Raw genomic sequence first — 22,242 nt, 5'->3', positions numbered from 1 at the left:
TGACATTGTGCCACCTGGTGGACAAATATGTTCAATGTTTGTGCTTTTTGTGATTTCAACATATATAGACAGGAGCTATTCAATAGTGATTTTAAGTTGCTTTTCCTTGAAGTTAACCCTTATTAATATTAGAAGACAACAATTTTAAGGGCAGAAATGCATAAAAAACGGCTTTTCTATACAAAGTGAGCACTGTAAGATGACAAATCGAGCTTTTTTGGGATTGTAGCAATGACGTAAATAGTCACAAAAAAGCAATGACTGGCAAACCTTAGGTGATGAGAGCACTTGCTTTCTGAAAGAATAATTTCATGCTCGTCTCACTGGTAAAATAAAAGGATTATAAAAGCACAGATTGAAATTCTTATCCTGCTCGGTGGCATGCTAGGAAATAAATAAAAATTGAAGTGAGGAAAACTTATTTCACTGATTTGTTTCGTTTCCTAAACATATATATTCCTTACAGCGGATTTAGAAAACAGTGCTGCTGATATCAGCATAACAACATATTAAATTGTTGCATAGATGCAGATAAATAGATTTTCTTGAACTCACTGCAGAATTTAAAGACATTTAAAGACATGCGTTAAAGCGTCACTTACGTAACGAAAGTAACGTGTAGAGAAATGCGTCGAAATGTGGCTAGACGAGACCGAATTTTCAGGCTCTCATTCAATATATTATACATGGTGGCAAACTAATACTGCATGACACCACGAACACACCAGCCTCACTGTAACATGCACTACCTGTAATTGATTAACTGTGAATTATAGTCTATGGGAAGACAGAAAATCGTGAAAAAAGACTCAAAGACTGCTGTGGAGGTTCATCTTCCCACAGCCCAAAACGTAATGCACGACTTCCTGTTGATCTGTCACATAAAATCCCGTTTCTTTTTAGTTTCCATAAATGAGTAAACAGTTTTGATTTCTAGGCAAGAGCTGTTAAGTTTCTTTTCATTATGAATGTGTCAGAATGTATTGATAAAACTCAAGAAAAACTGTCAAAACAAATCACAAATCACATTTGATAAGTACTGCTTAAAATTGAACAATATTGAACATCTTTTCACATTGATCCGTTCCTCCAGGATTTCGCGTTTATTTGTTTTTGCAATTCTTTTTTTTTTTTGCAATCAGAATAGCACGTTTTGTGGCACTAATTAAGAACTATTCACAATTCACATTGTGATATTTGCACTTATGTATGGGAGGTAAATGTGACATTCTGTCACTCGCCGCATTGTTCACAGACTTGACATCTTGACATCAAGCGAGGTCTTGGCAGCTGGGTGGTAGAAGTGGGGGATACCACTGCCTGCAGGTGGGAGGTAGCATCACTTAGACCCACTGTTTTTGACCATTTCTGCAGTAAACCCAGAAACTCATATGAACAGTTAAGCATTAGTGCCAAAAAGTGTGGAGATTTCTTGATTTTGAGTGAATTGCCATGATCCCGGAAAAACTGTACTGAAGTCAAGAGGGCCACATAAGAAGCTGTTCTGGGCCGTATTTGGCCCTCAGACCTCGAGTTTGACAGGTTTTAGGACGTCATTTATAATCAATATGGATCTACCGTCTCATAGCGCAGGTTAGAGGTGCCATTTGTATTTCATGAATATGAACAGGGTTTATATACTCTCTATGTGTCATGCAGTACCCAACCAGGACGGCAGCGCTGGTGTAGCAGTGGGAGTCGATCCATGCAAAGGTAAGGGGTGTCAAAACCAAACGGATATGATTGCCTGTCGAGACGCGATCAGGCTTCGAACCAATCCTTCCTGGTCTGCGTCGTTTCTCAGGGAAGTGTGACCACGTCTGTGTCGGGAATGACTCCTGCGCCTGCATGAAGGGCTATAAACTCAAACCGGACGGGAGGAGCTGTGAGGGTAAATGACCCCGTCAATTAACGTTGAAAATGAAAACGGGAGGCGATCGGCGAGCGCGCTCCTGTCAGGAAGCGGCGGCATAAAGAGGCGCGTGTCCTCCTGGTTCCTCAGACATCAACGAGTGCCTGCTGGGATCCAGCAACTGTCGGGGGGGAGAGCGTTGCATCAACACCGAGGGTTCGTTCCGCTGCATGAGAGAGGTCAGCTGCGGGACCGGCTACGAGCTCACCGAAAACAACGACTGCAAAGGTACGGCTGCATGCGTCCTCTTTGGGTTTTTTTTTCTTCTTTACTTTCCTTTTTTTTTTAGCTGGTGCTCATATATGATGTGTAAGTTAGCGTTTCTGTTTTGACTCCGTCCAGACATAGATGAGTGCGAGACGGGCATCCACAACTGCGGCGAGCAGTTCACGTGTCAAAACACCCAGGGGTCGTTCCGCTGCGCCCCGAAGAACACCTGCGGCTCGGGCTTCATCCAGGACGCGCTCGGAAGCTGCATCGGTGAGATCGTCGTTTTGTGAAGGACTTTTGTTTCTGCAGAACTTTTAGATACAATGGCGTATCGGGGCCAGAAAACAGAGAAACTTTGAGCTCAAGCTCAGAAATTTTCTAGACAAAACAAGGAAACTCCTGAGCACCAAAATTCTAAAATTTGCGAGAAAATCAGAGAAATTTTGAGATTAATGTCAATAGTTGAAATGTCCAACTTTTTTCTATTTCTTCGGTGGAAATTTACTCCCTTTTTTTATATTTACAATGGCTCTGATACGCCGTTAGAGATAGAGGCCAAATGCTGCAAGGAAACCAGAAAAAAAAAGCATGTTAGCAATTTTAGTTGTGCAGAAAGACGTTTTTCATGAGAATAGATAATTGACCTGCTTCAGGTGTCTCAGCTGTTTAGGGACGATGTTAAAAATGCACCGATCAGAATTTTGGTTTTTTGGTTAAACTTTGGCCAGCCGATATTAATTGAAGTTGATTTTCTTTCTTATAACTGAGTAATAAATGATTTCTATTCTTCTCTGACCAGGTTTTCCTTATTTTTCATTGAGAGCAGAGGCGACGTCATGCCACTGTGTGTGAGATCAGTCACACAGACACTGAAAAGGCCTCATCTGTAATCTTCTTCATTCAGTAACATAATCTATACTGAAGGGTGTTGTTTTCCTGTGTGACCTGGTACAGCTTACATTCAATGTTTGGTAAAAGATTAGATTTTTGAATAGTACTACAACGCCAGCAGTAAAGCACTGGATTTCAGAAGTGTCGGAAGTGATCTAGTTGAGGGAGGATTTACGTACAAAAACCTGTTGACCTCGTCAATGTTTCCGGCCGCCATCTAAGACTTCCACGATGTTTGTTGAGGAAAAGTAAACGACAGCCTTGATTTAGCATGGTCTGTGTTTCCAGATATCAACGAATGTGTCTCCCAGTCAAATCCGTGCCACCGAGGGCAGATCTGCGTGAACACGGTGGGCTCCTACGCCTGCCAGAGAAACTCTGTGAACTGCGGTCGGGGATACCACCTGAATGAAGAGGGCACGCGCTGCGTCGGTATGACAGCGAAACCGCACCTCGCTTAGGCACCGACCGAGAGTGCCTTTTGCTCCGCTGAGTTTGTGTGCGCGTCCCTGCAGATATCGACGAGTGCAAAGGAGCCGAGCAGGTCTGCTCAGGCCACTCTTGCATCAACCAGCTGGGGTCGTACCGCTGCGAGTGTGAAACCGGGTACAACTTTAACAGCATCAACCGGCTCTGTGAAGGTAAGCTCTTACCAGATCTGTAAAGAATACTTCATTTGTCTCCTTTCTTATGCTTTCTGTTATAATCTGTTTGTTTTATTTTAGATATTAATGAGTGCAGGCACTACCCTGGACGACTATGCGGTCACAAATGTGATAACACCCCTGGGTCCTACAAGTGTAGCTGCACCACCGGCTTCCAACTGGCTAGGGATGGCCGGAACTGCGATGGTGAGAAAATATTTATTGTATTAAAGTTTTGTTTTGATTGTCAATTGTTAATTCTAAAAGTGTCTTGATACAATTTACGCCTTAAGTCACAACATTGTGACACTTCAAATGCCAAAATAAGGCTCCCTGACAATATGGTGGGCAATAAACACGGTGTCAACTCCCTGACGCCATGTTGTAGAAAAGGCACCAGGTGCTTTTCCACATATTCATCCTTCGCTACGCGACGGTGTGTGTTATTGATGGAAAAACTCAATCTCAGACTCAGCCAACCAGAGCACACTGTCCCACATTGGTGCTATTAGAGGTAAAGTACAGGTGGAGTTTAGCCAAGTCCACCTGGGGAAAATACTTTCCCCTGGAATTTTGCTCTCCAACAAAAAGTTGGCACAAGCTGTAGGTTGCATCTAATGGTTACTATGGAGACGGGGTGACCATCTCCATAATAACGGAGACAGCTATTATGGAGTGGTTTGGGGAGATGGGACTGTTTATCATGTCAAATTTATAACCTTAGGAAAACAGGAAGTAACCACGCGTTGCTCCGATCTACTTAAGAATGAAGCAGTTACATTTATTTTATAGGAATGAAGGGTTTCGTTTAGAACCATGTTTCCTCCATTGTAGATGTGAACGAGTGTGAGAGCAACCCGTGCAGCCAGGAATGTGCCAACGTGTATGGCTCCTACCAGTGCTACTGTCGCCGTGGCTACCAGCTCAATGACATAGACGCCATGACTTGTGAAGGTAAAATGAAAGGCCTTGGTCTTGCCTTCTGAATAAATGAATAAATATTAATATTTACATAAATGTTTACCCTGTTTTGACTTGTTTCGATGGGTGTTTGTTCATCCACGCAGATATTGATGAGTGTGCCCTTCCCACTGGCGGCCATATTTGCTCCTATCGCTGCCACAACACACCGGGAAGCTTCCACTGCTCCTGCCCTGCCAACGGCTACACGTTGGCAGTGAACGGGCGCAGCTGCCAGGGTAAGCAGCGCCGTCATTTCTGGTCGTTGCTGAATTTTGTTCGTTGCAGATTATATTTGCGAATGTTTTTTGTTTTAAAACCCTTTTCCCACCTTTCCCCAACGCAGACGTTGACGAATGTGTAACGGGAAGACACACATGCACGGAAAATGAGAGCTGCTTCAACATCCTGGGCGGGTACAGGTGCCTGTCCTTTGACTGTCCCAAAAACTACAGACGTGTTGGACAGACGTGAGTATCTGAACATTGAGTCTAGAACTGCAGCTAATGGTTACTTTTGTAATTGTTTATTCTGCTAATGATCTCTGACGATTAATCGGATTTTAAGAAATTGACATTTTCTGCCGATTTTCATTTCAGCACATTAGCCTTTTTTTTTTTTTACCTTAAATGAAAAAAGTTTATATTTTTGTACAGTTTTGGGTCAATTGCTGCTCTTAATATCCTTATTATCCTTAATATCCTTTTTTGAGTCTATCCTCCAGTTAGCGGTTAATCGATTACTTATTTAGTTGACGTTTATTTGAATTAATCAATTAACCACGATTAATCTATTAATTGTTTCAGCCCTGCAGTTTGCAATTTGATCGACTTATCACAAAGTTAATATTAGAAGGTCCTATGTGAATCACACAGGCATCAAATTAGGCCTAGAGATGTCCTTTTGTTTGCTTTTTAAATTGGGTCCATATTCATAAGTGTAAATCATTGTCCTGCATGCTCAGTCTGCTTCATGTTGGAATGATTGTAGAATACATTGACTGCAGCATGTTCTCTCTTGTTGAGATAGACAATGAAATGCACATTCATGTTTTTCTACCTTCTATTTTTGTCACTTTTCTAACTAAGTAGCATTGTGTTAAAACAACAGTTTGAAGAACCTCTAGCATGTTCTCACAGACGACACCATAACCGACATTACCCTGTTAAAATTCATGTCTTCTTCTACTGCATGCAACGCATGGTTATTAAAAATGAAACCCCTTCTCCCCTCCCTCTCCTCTCCTCTTGCAGTCGATGCGAACGCTTGCTTTGCAACGACTCTGTCGATTGCCCGATCTTGCCCCTGAGAATAACCTACTACTACCTCACGTTCCCCACCAACGTTCCCGCCTTCACCAATATCTTCCGCATGGGCGCCTCCCACACGATGCCTGGCGATGACGTCCAGGTGGCGGTCACCGCCGGCAACCAGGGGGGGTTCTTCAAGGCCGAGCGCACGCCCACCGGCGGCGTGATGTCGGTGGCAAGGCTCATCGACAAGCCACAGGACTTCCAGCTGGACTTGGAGCTCAGGCTGCGCCGCTACGGCACGGTCTCCATTTACCTGGCTAAGATTCTGGTGTTTGTCATCCAGGAGGAGCCCAAAGTACCATACAACCTCTTGCAGGAGTAAACACAAGACTTGTTGAGGATTAAACACATTAGTTTACTATTAGAAAATGAATGTTTCACACAATATTGATGATACGATGTAGATGTATATTCTTCAAGATACAGGAAAACTCTACAATTATTGGCACTCCTAGGAACAAGGTGTGAAAGGTCTTAAATAAATTCATATTGAACTGTATCTCACAGAATATTTTGTTATTACTTGTTCATACTTGCAGCTAGGGCTGTCACAATAACACATTTTCCAGGAACGATAAATTTTCCCAGAAGCTGTATCGTGATAAACAATAATAATTGTTGTTTTGAGGCCATTTTCAAGTGTTATGACAGTAATGGCATAGAAACCCAAGAACACATTCTCAAAGATCAATAATCTATAATGAACATTTAACACTGGAACTGGAAGACACCTTAAATGTCCAAAATAAATGAACAGAACACCAGAAACAAAACATAAAATGAATTTATGAAGCCTCTGTAAACAAAATTGTCACTTAAAAAGAGGGCTGGTTGAGAACAATGCACCAAACTGAAGACTTTTGTCATCCAGTTGACAGAAAGAAAGATTTTTTTTAAAAAAAGAGAGAAGGAGGATAAATTGCGCAAATGGAAATTATTGAGCTCGCTTTAATTTATCATGTGATTAATTGATTTATTGCTTATTGTGACAGACCTGCCTACCTGTCAAGTCTCCAGTTTTGGTCGAGAAACTACAATATTTTACCTCTCTTTCCCGTCGTGTTCCCATAATAGTATTTTCTCGTAAAGGTCCCATTTCATATCATATGTAGTCTCCGCCCCTCCCACGCCGCTCCGACGGCGTATTTTCAAATCCAAAGCTTCGCAGGAATGAGGCCTACCTGGAGCAGAAGTGACGTCCGACCGTGTGTGTGTGTCACTGACGTAAGAAATTGAGTAGAATCGTGAAAGAAGCACAAATTTTGACGTTTTAAATTGTCTTTAGCATCAAATGTTAGCTTCTAGCATGAGTAGCACAGTTAGCATTGCTGAACGTAAACGTCAGTCACTGTACGTACTCTCTCGACAATGTAAAGTCTTTTCTCTGGGATTTCAGTGTAAAGACGAAATCCCAGAGAATGTTTTGGATTAAATTTTAGGATTAAATCTTAAATGGATATTAGGTGGTTGCTACACTTGCTAACTTTCTGTAAGCCGCTGGAAATCAGAGCTTTTCCTGTTAAGTGCCGTCAAATGATGACTTTAGTGGAGTTGTCAGTGGTGCCAATAATTGCAGTGTTTTTATTACTTATCAAAAGAATTATTGTTTTAATGACTAAATGTACTCAAGGCAAAGTTTTAACATTTTTGATGCAACATTATGCTGTTGTGCTATTGCAGTAATAAGACTTTTTAGACATTTTTTATGAGGTTAACCAATAAAACATGAATGACATGTTACATATTAAACACTTTAAATCCAAGTTTAAAAAAAAAAAAAAAAAAATCACTGACTTACCAGTGACTGTGACTTGACATTATTGGAGTTTATGGATAAATTATGTGTCTGGGAAGAATCCTATCTTAAAACGTGAGGTAAAGAAATTGGTTAAGCTGAAACTACATCTTTCTGGATTCTGCGTGACGTCTGAGTTGATGCGTTGTTGCGTTCCCGTTTTAGTCACTGCATTGTCACAGCCACAACTGTAGGTGGCGTCCTCGGTCCGGGCAAATGGTTAAACGGTAACAACCCTCAGCAGGCCCTGTGAGTGAGTGAGTGTAACTTGACGATGGTTGCATGATAAAGTCTGACATTCTGCAGCGTTTTATGGTTGCGGTGCTGGATGAACACGTTTCTATTAAAACTGAGATAGAAATAACACATGTTCAAGTCAAGTCAAGTCCTGTTCCTGATAATGGGGCATTGTGGGGCTCTTAATCAAATGCAGCGATGGGAGCCGTTAGGGTGGGAGGCCAAGTCGCAGTTGTAAGCATGGAGAGCTCCTTCGTATAGTTTCACATTTCTTGTATTCCAGTGGTTTCAGCAAAGAGGAAATGCAGCTGTGCATGCAAATTCTCCAGTATTCCACTCTGGTATATTAGTTGTTTTTTTTTTGTTTTTAAGATTATTTTTAAAGTGACCAGCATCTGTGTAATTTGCAAACGGAAATCTCATAAAGTGTGCATGTTATATTGCTTTAGAAATAACAACATAAACAAAAAAAAACCAGTCTGAATTACTTTTAATACCTTTAATAGGTTTAACACTGTTGCTATGTGCAGCAATGCAAACACCTTCATATTTACCACTTGTAAGACCAAAGTGACCAGATTACATTCGTAAACCAGATCGGGCCTAATGTATTGCTACTCCCACACCCCCTTACTGTCAGGCACCACATGTACGTCTCTCTGCAGCGGTTGTTTTCATGCACATCTTTTTGGCTTCCATCGTATTTAATGTGAAATGCAAAGGTTTCCACTGCGGCTGCAGACCCCAAAGCAGACAGATAATCCAGAAGCAGGCAAAGTAAGTGACATGCGATGGGATGCAGCAGCAAAAGAAGGAGCCTGGTGGAAGGGGGAGTCATGAGTATAAATACTCTGACATGGTGCGAGGCTGCGGCCCACAGCCTGCGGCTTTTATTAACTGTAAATTCAGATGTCCCTGGGTTCCTTCTGTCCAGAGCCGTCGGGCCCGTGAGGATGCACTTGGTTCCTAGCAGGGATATCCTTTAAACGAGTGCCCGGCGGTGCACAGGTCCCCCCCTTTTCACCTCCTCCCCCCCGCCCACCCTCCCCTTTGACATTGAGTTATGGGGCTCTGGGCTCTGGCCGGTGGTCTGAACAATTTGTGGTACGGCAACATCACCGCACACAAAATGAATGATGCCCTGCAGTGTTTGTGTTGGGGCGTTATCAATGTGCCGACTATAAATAATAATTACCAAAAAAACACAGGGCCCTAAGTTTGACCAGAGCACTTTTATCCAAAAAGTCTGTTTTTCTTTCTGGTCTGTAGGTATTGGTTTTTTTTTTTTTTTTTGTTTTTGTTTTTTTTTCTCCCCTCGGCTGAGCCGCGTGAGGCGTGGGAGTGGCTGAAAGCCTGTTTGCATGGATGAGTGTAACATTGATCGGCCAATGCAGACATTTTTTTTCTGTTTACCTTGAATCGCTTCCCCCTGTTTGTAAAGTGTCCACCTGCATGTTCAGTGCATTGCAAAAGCATTCAGAACTTTGAACTTTTCTGCATTTTGTCACATTGTAGCCACATATTTCAATGTATTTTATTGGAAATTTACGATATGGGTCATGCAGAAGTAAAATGATAGATGATATTTGTTGTTTTAAAAGGGCAGTATTATTTAAAATTTATTATTATTATTATTTTGCTTTACATCATGTTACAATGTTATTCCATCAAAAAACATGCCTGAAGTGATGATTGGATTCTTTCATGAATGTTTGAGAAATACTTTAATCTCCCGTGGCAACCAAAAATGCCTGGTTGGACCTAGCCCCGCCCTTAAGGCACAGCTCCTCCTTGGAGTTGCAGTCTCCAAATTTCCAAGCTTCTGCCTCACACAGCAGGTCTCTCCTCTGGCTGCTCAACTCCGCTTCTTCAGACTAGCCAGCAGCAATTAGCAAACTCCTTCTGGAACCGCAAATTTCCTGTGCTCATGATATGAGCCACTTGTCATTGCAAAGCTGGTGAAAGCATTGTTCAAGGGTTAGTGATGTGGTGACGTCCTGGAGGCGGAGTTTCAGAAAGAGCAGGAGTTTCTTAAAGGGACAGAAGCCCAATTTCAAGGCGTTAAATTACTAAGTCAAATTTCTTAAGTCATATTTGATATACGCAGCATTTATTTTAAATAGCAACTGATTACTTGCTTGTATTATAAAATGATTCTATGTTCCTGCCTCTTTAAAGATAAAAATAACAAAACTGCGTTGGCCATCTTTGCTCCAATAAAATCAAGTGCAACCCATTGCCTTCACAACCCAGCCACTTTGTATGTGAATCTCTGTATAGATCCAGCTGTTCTGTGAAAGAGTTTGAGGCTTGTTGGAGACTATTGGTGGACAAATGGCATTGTGAAGAGCAAGGAACACAGCCGACAGGTCTGGATTGAGGTTGTGGTGAAGTTTCAGGCAGATTAAGGCGATAAATCGGTAATCCAAGCGTGGTTCACTCCAACATCTGAAAATAGAAACCATATGGCACAGCTGGAAACCAAGGCAGAGCATCGATGAGAGAAGCAGACAAGAGGGTTGAAGTTAGCTCCACTAAAAAAAAACCCTCTTATGATTAACACAAAAAAAATCATAGAAAGGATTTCCATTTGATGATTTCAGAATTATGTAGTTCTGTTGTTCCGATTTAAAGCACTTGTGTCGGTTCAACTTAATTTAAGTTTTACTCTTCACTGTAGCCCAATTTAATATACCGTATTTTCCGCACTATAAGGCGCACCGCATTATAAGGCGCACCTTCAATGAATGGCCTATTTTAAAACTTTTTTCATATATAAGGCGCACCGCATTATAAGGCGCATAGAATAGACGCTACAGTAGAGGCTGGGGTTACGTTATGCATCCGTTAGATGGAACTGCGATAAAGGGAATGTCGACAAAATAGTCAGATAGGTCAGTCAAACTTTATTAATAGATTACAAACCAGCGTTCTGAAAACTCCGTTCATTCCCAAAATGAACAGCTGTTGCTTCCTCCACTTCCGCACCATTGATTGTTCATGTTAAATTCTCTGGCTGCTGCTCTATGGGCTCTTTGCACCTCAGCTTAATGATGTACATCAAGCCGAAGCCCCGACAATAAGCTGGAGAAAGGTTTTAAGATGTTCGCCTCGTTATACACAGATACGAAGGTGAGTTTTACTTTCTTTAAACTTTGTGGCTAACATTAGCTTTAGCTTATGCCGGACATTTTTCTTGTAAAAATGTGCTATTTAAGTATCTAAACATTTTTCATAATTCATTAACGGACAATGTTTTTACCTTATGTTCAAGTATATTACGTGGTTTATTGTCGTTAGTGTCAGAGACCAAGTAACGGGGATTTTACGGTTCAGGCTTTTTGCTTCTGAAGCACAACGGGCCCATAGCTTAGCATTAGCTCTGGTGTCGGAGTTCTAGTTCAGCTGATGGTTCAGGTTCAAAGTTGTTGCTTTTAGAAAAATATGGCCGTGTTCCTTAAGGTTTCCGTGTTACTTCGCTTTATTAGTTTTGCATGCTTCTTGTGAAGCAGGACGGTGTTTACAGCAGTTTGTACAGGCGGATCAGTTGCTCGGCTGTCTGGCTCTGGTCTGCTCTCTCGTTCCGTAAACTCGATCATTCAGGCTGAATACAGAAGTGATTCCATGGAAATAACACAGAAAGCTCCTTTACCTTCTTCTTTAGGCTGAAGAAGTTGATCCGGAGTGACGTGACGGTTGTAAACTTTGCTGTGCGGCTTTAGCTTTAACTGGTAGTGACGAATATTTACAAGCCATTGTCTTCTTAATTCAGGATCGTTTGGAAATCCATGATAACTTAAAAGCCCATTATTTAGGAAGACAGCAATGTTCATAGTATTGTTTTATTTGCGTCTGAAATAAGACTTTGTCTTTTCTAGCTGTCATGGTAACTCAAAGCGAAAAAAGAGAGCCGCATTTGCGCTTGCGGTTGTGACGTCAGCGCGGCAGGTGCAAAGAGCCCATTCCCGTGTTCTACTGTGTGACTGATCGCCTTGAGCTTAAACTCTGCGTTGTAAGCATGTCTCTTAATAGGAGCCATTTTGGGGTCTTTACACAAAACCCAGCTTGCACCGCTGGCTGCATCGGCGTCTGCTTTCCCGTTTCTTCTTCTACGGGGAAAATGAAGTTGGCGTCTGCTTTCCCGTTTCTTCTTCTACGGGGGAAATGAAGTTGGCGTCTGCTTTCCTCCGTTTCTTCCTCTACGGGGAAAATAAAGTCGGCGTCTGCTTTCCGGTTTCTTCTTCCACGGGGAAAATGAAGTCGGCGGCTGCTTACCGTAGTTGCGAGACCTGTTGTGGCTCAATATTGGTCCATTTATAAGGCGCACCGGATTATAAGGCGCACTGTCGGCTTTTGATAAAATTGAAGGTTTTTAGGTGCGCCTTATAGTGCGGAAAATACGGTAATTGAGCTAATCCAATGAATTTACTTTAGTTGATTAGGATGAACACAAATTTAGTTTAACTTGTTTAACAGTGGTACAATTACGCTACTTAAACAGGTTGATCCAATGAATGGAAATCAAGTTAGCCATACAAATATGCGTTATGCTGAAAGGTAAGGAGCTGCAGAGACACACAGCTTCTCAACAGGACAGCCTTAGAGCAGCAAACATTTTAGATCCAAGCATGTTTGTGTGGCAGAATGGTCCAGTTAAAGTCTGGACCGAATCTATGGCTAAACCTGAAAAATGGCTCTTCACAGACAATTTCCATCCTGTCAGAAAGTTTGAATTTGCGCAGAAAAAAATTTGCACTACCATACAAAATACACATAAATTTTGGTGTGAAGGATAAAAAAAAAAAAAAAAAGAAGAATGAAAAGAAAAATCCTTTCCAAATATTTTTGCGTGGCGCTGTAAAGAGTGCCGCGCACAGCGGGGGTCCGTTCATGCTTTGCCGTCTTCTCATAAATCCACTCCCTACCTCAGCAGCTTTCACCTCGTCCTCCAGAGCCCCGCTCAGGCGGCGGTATTATAAACTAGTAGAACATTTTGTGGGTTTGGCCTGGACCAAAGCAAAACTTGGACCCGCCCGCTAATTGCTAATTACAAGCCCCTATTGTGCCGGCTTGACTTTCTGTCGGAGGGGCTCCTCTCCGCGCCACAGGTCCAACTGGGCTCGGCCGCTGGAGCTGCGGCGGGATGGGTCCCCCAAGGAGCACCAGAGATCCACAGCCCCGTGACTCACATGTGGCTGTGTGACCGCCCGTGCGCATTAAATTGACCCGTACATGGCAACTCTCATGTTTTTGTAACCCAATATAACCACAGACTGACATCTTTCCTCTGTGAAGGCCAACCGTGAGCGGCCTAATTTAACATCAAGGCATCGTTTTTTTCTTTTAAAACTTCCTCGCTGTTTCATAGACAAGGTGTTGATTTATGAGGGCGTTAATGCGTTCAGAGCATCTCATGAACTCCTTTTGCGGCAGACAGGAAGTGAAAAGCGATGTTCCAGGTGGCGTTGGCTTTAGAAGCCTCCAGTGTCTCCGACCTGTCACTGATTAATCTGTGGAATAAACAAAGTCCTAAATAATAGGATGAGAGCGGCCCCAGGGGGAGAGGACGGGGAGTTGTCGAGTCATGTTGCTCACAATTTAGGAGTCTTTTAGAACATTCCCTTGCTACATAAATCCTCCTCAGGAGATTATCTGATGTGAAGCTGGGGATGCTTTGCAAATCCAAATATTTTCCCTGAGCAGGTTGTGAATCATTCTTTGTGAGCGCAGTAATTCATTTCCCACACAGCGTGACAAGGGGGCATCAGAAGAGCGTCGACGGCGGCGCGAGTCTCCATAAGTTATAAAGTCTGGCTGTAGCACGAGCTGTTGGCCATTCCTGGTTTATTATTCTTCCTAACCGCACGGATTTTGATTATTCCTAATGCTGAGGGCTAAATCCAGCACCCTTGCCGTCTTGAACAGACAGTGTTTGTGTAGCAGCCATGGAGGGAATCCCACTGAGTTCTTGATTATGTAGTGGGCAGAACTCTTCGAGTAGCTTGTAATTGTGAGCTTTAGAGAGCAAAGACATTTGACTCTGAAAACTAGAAATAGAAAGCACCTAAGTGAGAGGGCCTTCGGTGTTTGTGAATTTTGTCGGAGTGTGTGATTTATTCTCTCCTTTAGAACTCCGACGCTCGAACGATCTGACACGGTCCGCTGTATAAAATCCTGCCTGCCCAATGACATCGCCTGCGTTCTGGACCCCACGCTCTCCATGGCCCACACCTTCTTCTCCTTGCCCACCCTCAGAGAGTTCACAAGGTCAGAGGGTAGGTTCACGTTCACCTCTATCTTTCCTCCTTTCTCTTTTTTTTTGCAGGATCCGACAAGTAAAACAAACAGCAGAGAAGTGCAAAAACTTGAGAAAAGGTTCTGTATGTTAAACTCAGATTAGCAGTTAGCATGGATCCCTGTGCGACATGCGTCCGATGTCATCTTTTTTTATGTGACCAATCCTTGATAAAATTCATCACAGGTCCCGGTAAAGAAAAATCAAACAGGCCCAATTCAACGCACATCTGTTCTGTCCTATTCATTCTAATATAATCTATTTTAGTCCAGTTAGATTACAACTCCATAGACAGTCTAGATTAACACAACTCACTACAATTAAAGATTGTCCAGCTCAATGTAATTGTACGGTGCTCTTCAAAAGCATTTGCACACATGCAGATTTTCATACATTTGCTTTTGTCACCTTTAAACGTCACAAGATAAGATAAGGCAACTTGAGGATAGTATTTAAGCTAGCTTTAGCTTTTTAACTAATTTTTTGAGCAAAAATTACCTACAATAAGAGACACTGTGATAAGTGGCCTCAAAGAATTTGAAATCAGCCAATCCACAGTACATAAATAGTCTACAAGTGGAAGACCTTTCAACTGCTAATATGTCAAGAACTGACTCCAACTAATTTCACCATGTAAGCAGACTGCAGGATGCTAAAAAAGTCTCCAATATCAATAAAATGCCATCACACATCCTGCAGCAGGTTTTTATTTCCCCTGATTTGAACATTCATGGCCCTTCAGTCACAAAGACACTGCACTTGTTTAACCATCAATCGAAATTTGCAAGAGGAAACCCTTGAAGGACAGATTGATGTTGGCCAGAGAGAAGGTAGTGATCTGCAGCCTTTACAACCTAAGGACCCATTTTTGCCCTGAGTCCAGCTGAATAAAACTAATTTGGAACCACAGATGTTCCATGCCCTTTTGAATTACAGCTTGTAAGTTGCAATAAATATCTATTTATATTTTGTGATTTAAAACACCCCCCCACTATTTTATTTTTATTTTTAGGTTTAAAAAATAAAAGAAAAAAAACATGTAACCTTTGCAAAAAGATACTGGATGCATTCTTCTATTAGATGTTGATGTGGAAAATTATGTAAAAAAAACTCCCCCAACATATTCTTCCTTACATAATAATCAGAAAAATTGAAATGTTATTGGTACTTTTAGTATCATGCTTTTGTAAAAAAATACAAGTGTACATTTCCAGCACAGAGCTGGAACAAGACGTGGCTAGAACCATAAAATAAACAACAAAAATTGTTCTACTGTTCTAAATACTATTGAGGCACTACACTAAACAAAAAACATGTTCAATTTAGGTCCCTGGTCTTTTTCAGTTCATGACTCCATCTTCTCCAATAAAAAAAACAACACTGGCAGCCCTCTAGCTGAGCGTTATTGTCATGCTGCCTGAATAGAAGCAACCACTGTAATTATTTGCAGACGGTGACAGCTGACAAGCATCTATTGGCCGGCATGCAGTGCCTGTCTTAAGACATGCTGAGTGTCTCAGAGAGTTAAGCCCTTGTCATCTTTCATAAGCTCCACGTTGGGGTGTAAAGGACTGAAAGCACTTTAGTTGAGCAGCGGTACTGAAAAGCTTCAAACTCTCTGTGACCCTCTCAGTATACAACAAAACACAGACCACAGCATCTTTCAGTATATCATGTGGTACAAGTCTGGCAGAAGAACCCTTATGAGGATTTAGGTCCTAAAAGTGATTTTTTTTTTGTCCTTGATTATCTTCCAACAGAAATCGTTTTCCTGAGAACGACAGTTCCGGCTTACGGATCGTACCACTTAGGTACTTATGACGTCAAGTTTGAAATCCTAGAGGGCAACATAGAGAACGCCTTTGACATCATCAAGCGAGTGGAGAATGGAGTGTATGTGGGTGAGTAGATTCACACAAAAGCAGTTTTGTTATGTAACATTTACCACCCTCTGGCATCTGTGATCAGACACAGCATTCTGGTTTTCTCAAAGGAAGTAGTTTTCTTATTAAAAGTAAAGTTATAGTGCCTTGCGCAAGTATTCACAATGAATACTTGAACTTTTCAGCATACTGTCATGACAGACTTCAAGCATCTTGTAAATTTATATTTGGTCCCCTTATTTAAAAAGGCTGTGTTCAAACTAGAGAAGGATCACACAATGAAAGCTCCCTGGTAAGGTTTGTTAGGGAGGTCTGGAGTAGAGGGTCTGCTGGACAGTCAAACATCGGGTTCAGGAGAAACAGAGAGGCTTTCATTCTGGTTGTGGAACACTGAACCAGATCAACCCAGAGGGACTTGTAGAGCCACTGCTTATCCACACTGAAAGGAGTCAGCTGAGGAGGCTCAGGCATCTCGTCTGCACTGCCAGCAGGATGTCCAACTCGTTTCCGGTGATAGTTGGCCTTTGCTAGGGTTTCCTTTTGTCACCAATTCTGTTCCTCACTTTAATGGACAGAGTCCAGTTGCAGCCAAGGTGGATCGTATCTCTGCTCTTTGCAGATGATGTGGTACTACTGACTTTATTAGGCTGGGATCTACAACCTTCGCTAGTGTGGTTCACAGCAGAGAGTGAAGTGGCCTGGATGAGGATCAGTGTCTCCAAAGCCAAGAGTCTTGAGCCAAAAAATGGCACAGTGCCTTCTCCGGATTGGGGAAGAGATCCTGCCTCAAGTGGAGAAGTTTAAGTATCTTGGAGTCTTGTTCACGAATGAGGGAAAATGTAGTGGGACATCGATAGGTGGATTGGTTCTGCATCTGCAGTGATGCAGAGGCGCTGTACCGGTCTTTTGTGGTGAAGAAACAGTTGAGTCAAAAGGGAAAGCTCTTCATTTACTGGTCAACCTTTGTTCCAACGTTCATCTATGGTCACGAGCTTTGGGTAGTGACCAGAAGTGGCCAAAATGAGTTTCCTCCACAAGGTGTAAGGCTCTTTCATAGTGATAGGGTGAGAAGCTCAGTTATCCGGGAGGCACTCAGCATTCTCCTCAGTTGAGCCAGTTGAGGTCTCCCGTGCAGAGGTGTTCCAGGCCCGTCTCACCAAAAGGCAACCCACATGATGACCCAGGACACGATGGAGGTACTATGTATATCAGCCGGCCTGGGAACGCCTTGGGATCCATCCAAAGGCATTGGCCCAAGTGGCTGGAAAGAGGAACGTCTGGGTCTCCCTGTTTAGGCTTCTGCCCCCGTGACCCGACCCCGGATAATCGGAAGACAACGGATGGATGAATTTAGTTTTCTTTTTTACAGTCTATTGTTTCTCTGTTGAGATGCAGGGAGGAGCTGGTTGTACAAAGAAAGTTCTTGTCTCTGTAACGGATGAAGAGATTGGCTGTCAGTATGCACATCTGCCTTTGCGGAGCGGGAGAGGAGACGAGGAGGAGCGGGGTTATACGAGGAGAAAAAATGTGGCTGTCAACGGGCGAATGCTGGATTAGGAGCGCACGCAATTCTTTCACACTTGTGAACTTAGAGAAACAGATGTGCGCTGATCAAACACGCCCAAATTTATAGAAAGAGGTGGGAGAAAAATAGCAGTTGGGGGTAATAATTCATACAGATCTCTGCAGATTTTATAATTGTACGCACTTATTTCAAATGGCATGCTTTGTTGGAATTCACAATGGTGTAATTCGGCGTCAGTAATCGGTCTATCCATTTGGGTGTGTGTGTACAGAGAAGATCTTGCTTAATTCCCTGTTTATATTAGTGCTCAATTTCATAGACAATGTCTGTGTGTATGTGTCTATGTGTGTGTGTGTGTGTGTGTACAGTGGAAGGAATGCAAATAAAACAGCAGGGAGAGAAAGAGACACAAAGTGAGACAGTAAGACAATGAGAAAATAAGGAGAAAAAAATCTGTGCAGAAGTAATCCTGTGACTCTTTGCTTCATGTGGTTGAATGCATTGTTCCATTTCTTCACGATAGGCCTCAGTGTCTCGCCGAGCATTAGAGCACTTAAACTGACAACCACATGAAAGGCCTGTTTTTTAGGAGCCGTTTTTCTCCCGAACCCATCGTTTTGCTTATTGGATGCAGCTTGGTCCGTGTTAGCAGCAGTTCGCTCATCACACCTCTAAAACCCAAAGGCACCCCGGCTCACTGGAACCTGAGGTCACTAACTTACTTACTGAAATGTGTAGTGGTCATGGTGTGATGATGGCGCCTCTTTCTGTCTCTCTTTCTTTTTTCTTTTTTTTTAAATTTGCGCCGCTGGTACTTTGGCCTGCAGACGCTAGTGTTGCTTAATCATTGTATGAGGCTCGCTGATGTGTCACACAAGGAAGCTTAGTTTCCAGCGTCTACAGTGACTCCATCGGTTGTATAACGGTTTGGTGGGACGTGAACAGCAGCAGACATTCAGGCTCCAGTGATGAACGTGTGTCGGCTCAAACTACCGTCGCTCCCATTCATTTTGTCCCTCTTTTGAGATATTAAAAGTGTCAAACGAGCCAATTAGGAATCCTAAATATGTGCTTTTGGCTTTTAAGAAAAGTTCTCGTTAGATAATTTGATTGGAAGATACAACTTTTTCATATCTTTGTTACATTGCAAATTATCTGATCATTTTATTAGGATTCGGTGTGACAGATGAGCACAAAGTAGTGCGTGAGTGTGAAGTAGAAAGAAAAGGAGGATGCATTCACTCCAGTCCCGTTTAGTTTGCTATAAAGATGGAGTTTATGATATTTTTTGAACATATTTGTTAAAATTGTAACTATGTTGTGACAGTATGATATGAGGTAGATAACCTGTGAAAAAAAACTAAAGCTCCTCTACATCCTCCAAGCTATTATTGCCGTCTGAAGAAATTCTGCGCTCCCGGTAAAAAGACAACCAATCAGAGTCATGAGGAGTCATGCTCCTGTACGCGGCATTAAAAGTGCTAATGGCGAAGAAACAACTTACCCATATTGTAAAACTGTTTATCTGCTGTCATCGGTGGCCATGCTAACTAGCTTGAGCATTCATGACAGCCCCTACATTAGGGGAATTGACAGCACTAACACCCTCCTCCTGCCGCTGATTGGTTCTTTCTGATGGAGCTGTGTATTTCTGTAGTTAGCATGTGGAGACGGCAGAAGAGCTCGATTTTATTCAGAGATCATTTGTCTCATACTGTCACGGCACAGTGACAGTTTTAGCAATTACGTTAAATGAAATACAATCCTGCTGGAAAACTTTTAGCAGCTTAAGCGTACAGTCAGATCTACTGTAAAATAGTTTAAAAGTATATTCATTTGACAAAATGTCTCACACAAATGGAGTATTTTTTCTTATTTATTAAGTGATTTCTAAAGCCAACTGGTTGCTCTGATTTTTCTAGAGGCACCAGAGTAAAGGGGGCTGAATACAAATGTGTGCCACCTTTTCAGATGTTTACTTACAATATATTGCTGAAAGCCACGAATTTTTAAATTCCACTTCACAATTATAAGCTACCTCAAGTCGGTTACTTCCTGATTACATATGCTGAAGTTTGTGGTTGTGAAGTAAAAACAAACAAAAGAAAAATCCAAGGAATAAGCACACTTTAGCAAGGCACTGTACTCAAACCAGCACACATAAGTGCAACTCTGGCCAAACGCACAACCCAGCGGGAGAGCCACGCTGTTATTTCTCAGTCCAGAGCCATCTGTCTCTGGTTCATCTGGATGACGAGCCCCAGGGCCTCGCGCATCTGAGCAAACAGGACGGTCTCTCAGGACTTGGCAGACACGATCATAATCTGATCAAACACCTACTATTTACCCCAATAGTAGGACTTGGAGTAGTAACCCTATAGTAGTACCCCTATTGAAAAACCACGGTGGTGTGGTAGCAACGCCACAGGATTCCTTCAGGTAGAGAGCAAACGACACACAAGGTCTGCCACAGTTAGACTTTACAAGAGAATAAATAGAGGTGGGTTGAGCATCCAAAAATGTAATTCAAGTCATTTCTTGGATTTCTTCTCTTCAGTTTAACGTGAGTAAAAATATGTTGTAGTAGTGCTATTCTTACTTAAGTAAGAGTAAAAAGTGTATTTGGTAAAAAAGGTGACTCAGGTAACTGGTCAAAAAACACACTCATTTAATATGTCAAAATTACATCATTGGACAGACCAAAATATAAAGTTATGTTTAAATTTTGCTATTTTAATGACCAAAATGGAAATAATTAATATAAATAATTACAAAACAACAAAATCAGGCAAAAAGAAACCTTTTTCAAAATCAGTCTCTTTCAGTATAAAACTGCTGTGCATGTCTGTCTCTGGGGCAGTTTTGGTTGAGACAAGTTTGTTCTTCGCTCAGTGAAGTTACTCACAATGTGTAGAGTATCCAGACAGTTTACTGAAGTAGAAGCACAAAGCTCAGAATAGTAAAAAGTACGCTTTCTCTGAAAAGTTACTCAAGTAAAATTTAACTAGTTACTACTACCGAAATCTAAAAATATGTGTTGAGGTTAACCCATGGAAACTCAATAAATGATGAAATGCATAGCTCATGCTGAAGCACTTTTAATTGGGGGAAGGTTGTCTGATCGGAGCTGATATTGGGGATGATTAAGTGTAGCGGTCAGTTGTTGGATTAATACACCGGCTCCCTGATAGCCTAACAGAATAAATCCTCCTATTGCTCTGTTTTTACTGCCTTCCATTGAATTACACACATCTTCCCTGTCTTTACATGTTAAGGTCGGCTCGATGAATACGTCACGTATCACTGGGCCTTTATTTGATTTTTTCTTTTTCTGTTTTGATGGGAAATTGTGTTAAAATCTTTTAACTGTACAAAACATACATATGAACACAGCTCCATGACTCGTTTCAGTGTGTGTAAATCCACTTTATAGACAATCAAGAGACAACTGTGGAATCACAAAGACAGCACGCTTAGTCATCCACTGGATTTCTCTGAGTAACTCCTCTTCATGAGCGATTGTCACGGGAGGACTTTACTGTGCCGTTAATCTTTGCTGTGTGGGAAAATAACTGTTTTTATTATGCTGTAATTTTTTTTGTATCTTACTGGAAATTGCACATAATACAAAGCCCCCGTTTTTTTGTTTTTTTTTCATGAAACACATACATCATGTGGAGGAACTGAGCGTTTAAGACGGCAACGCTAAATTCTGGTCATTTTTCATACGCCGGTGTAGATGCGCCTCTGCGGCTGGTTTGACGGAGCGCTGATGAAAGCGAGCTCGATAAACAAAGAGAAGAAGGAGCTCGGTCCAGGTAGTCATCGTCCGGCAGCGCGGCCGACAGCAGCGGGTGGAATGTGAGCTCTCAGTGTGAGACATGACTACTTTCTGACCTGCTGGAGCTTTTGGCTCCGAGACGGTCAGCTCCTCCGGCCTGGACGGCGGATGAATCCCAACAAAGCTGCAAGGGGCCCACCAGAGAGCGCCAAGCCCATGAGGAATACTTGTTGAGCAGATTTATGGGGCTAATCAGAACCAGGGCCTTCTCCACCCAGCGATTCCAGTCACACACACGCTGCGCTCCCCCTAACTTCCCGCGGCCCTCAGGGTGGTCCGCCACAGTCAGACTTACCGATGAACAGATAACCATGCAGAGACGTCGTCATAGGGACAAACCACGTACGCAGTGTGAACACAAAGTACATGTTACTTGCAATAAAACTGTCTCCGTAAGTCATCCTGATCCATTCGCCTGCCTGGGGTTTGTGGGATCTGTTTAATTTAAATTCATTGTTAAGTTTGTGCTTTCAAACAACGCGTTCTTAGAAAAATCCCGTCTTGTTTGGCTAACTGTTAAATATACATTTTTTTACCCCCGGTGCTTTTCTTCATATTTCTCATGCGACGTGCCAAACTCAAAAGGAAAGTGCCTTGACGGCTCATCAACTTGTTGCTTTACTCCGTTTAGTTGAGAGTTCAGTGAAATTACTGAAGGATCCTGATTCAAAATGTGGAGAATCAGTTTTCAGTCTAATCTCTTTATTCAGGCTATTTATACTCCCAATTTTTGACC

At 42.2% G+C, this 22,242-nt stretch overlaps 1 protein-coding gene across 4 annotated transcripts in view; it reads left to right on the top strand.

The window, feature by feature from the left end:
- fbln1 (fibulin 1) overlaps positions 1-22,242 on the top strand; it is a 43,949-nt gene that overhangs the window by 12,764 nt on the left and 8,943 nt on the right. For 2 of the 4 annotated variants that reach the window (XM_028032635.1, XM_028032637.1), the window contains 12 exons: positions 1,660-1,713; positions 1,805-1,891; positions 2,003-2,140; positions 2,255-2,392; positions 3,302-3,445; positions 3,529-3,654; positions 3,739-3,864; positions 4,492-4,611; positions 4,725-4,856; positions 4,964-5,087; positions 14,092-14,237; positions 16,018-16,158. In XM_028032635.1, coding sequence (XP_027888436.1) covers positions 1,660-1,713; positions 1,805-1,891; positions 2,003-2,140; positions 2,255-2,392; positions 3,302-3,445; positions 3,529-3,654; positions 3,739-3,864; positions 4,492-4,611; positions 4,725-4,856; positions 4,964-5,087; positions 14,092-14,237; positions 16,018-16,158 — 1,476 coding nt within the window. Of the gene's footprint in view, positions 1-1,659; positions 1,714-1,804; positions 1,892-2,002; positions 2,141-2,254; positions 2,393-3,301; positions 3,446-3,528; positions 3,655-3,738; positions 3,865-4,491; positions 4,612-4,724; positions 4,857-4,963; positions 5,088-5,870; positions 10,215-14,091; positions 14,238-16,017; positions 16,159-22,242 lie in introns of those variants that run through there. The other 2 variants (XR_003597444.1, XM_028032636.1) reach the window with 2 other exon arrangements.

Source organism: Xiphophorus couchianus, chromosome 2, assembly GCF_001444195.1.
Source record: "Xiphophorus couchianus chromosome 2, X_couchianus-1.0, whole genome shotgun sequence".
Classification (NCBI taxonomy): domain Eukaryota; kingdom Metazoa; phylum Chordata; class Actinopteri; order Cyprinodontiformes; family Poeciliidae; genus Xiphophorus; species Xiphophorus couchianus.
Note: the sequence above shows the minus strand (reverse complement) of the source record. Positions and strands in the feature narration are given on the sequence as shown.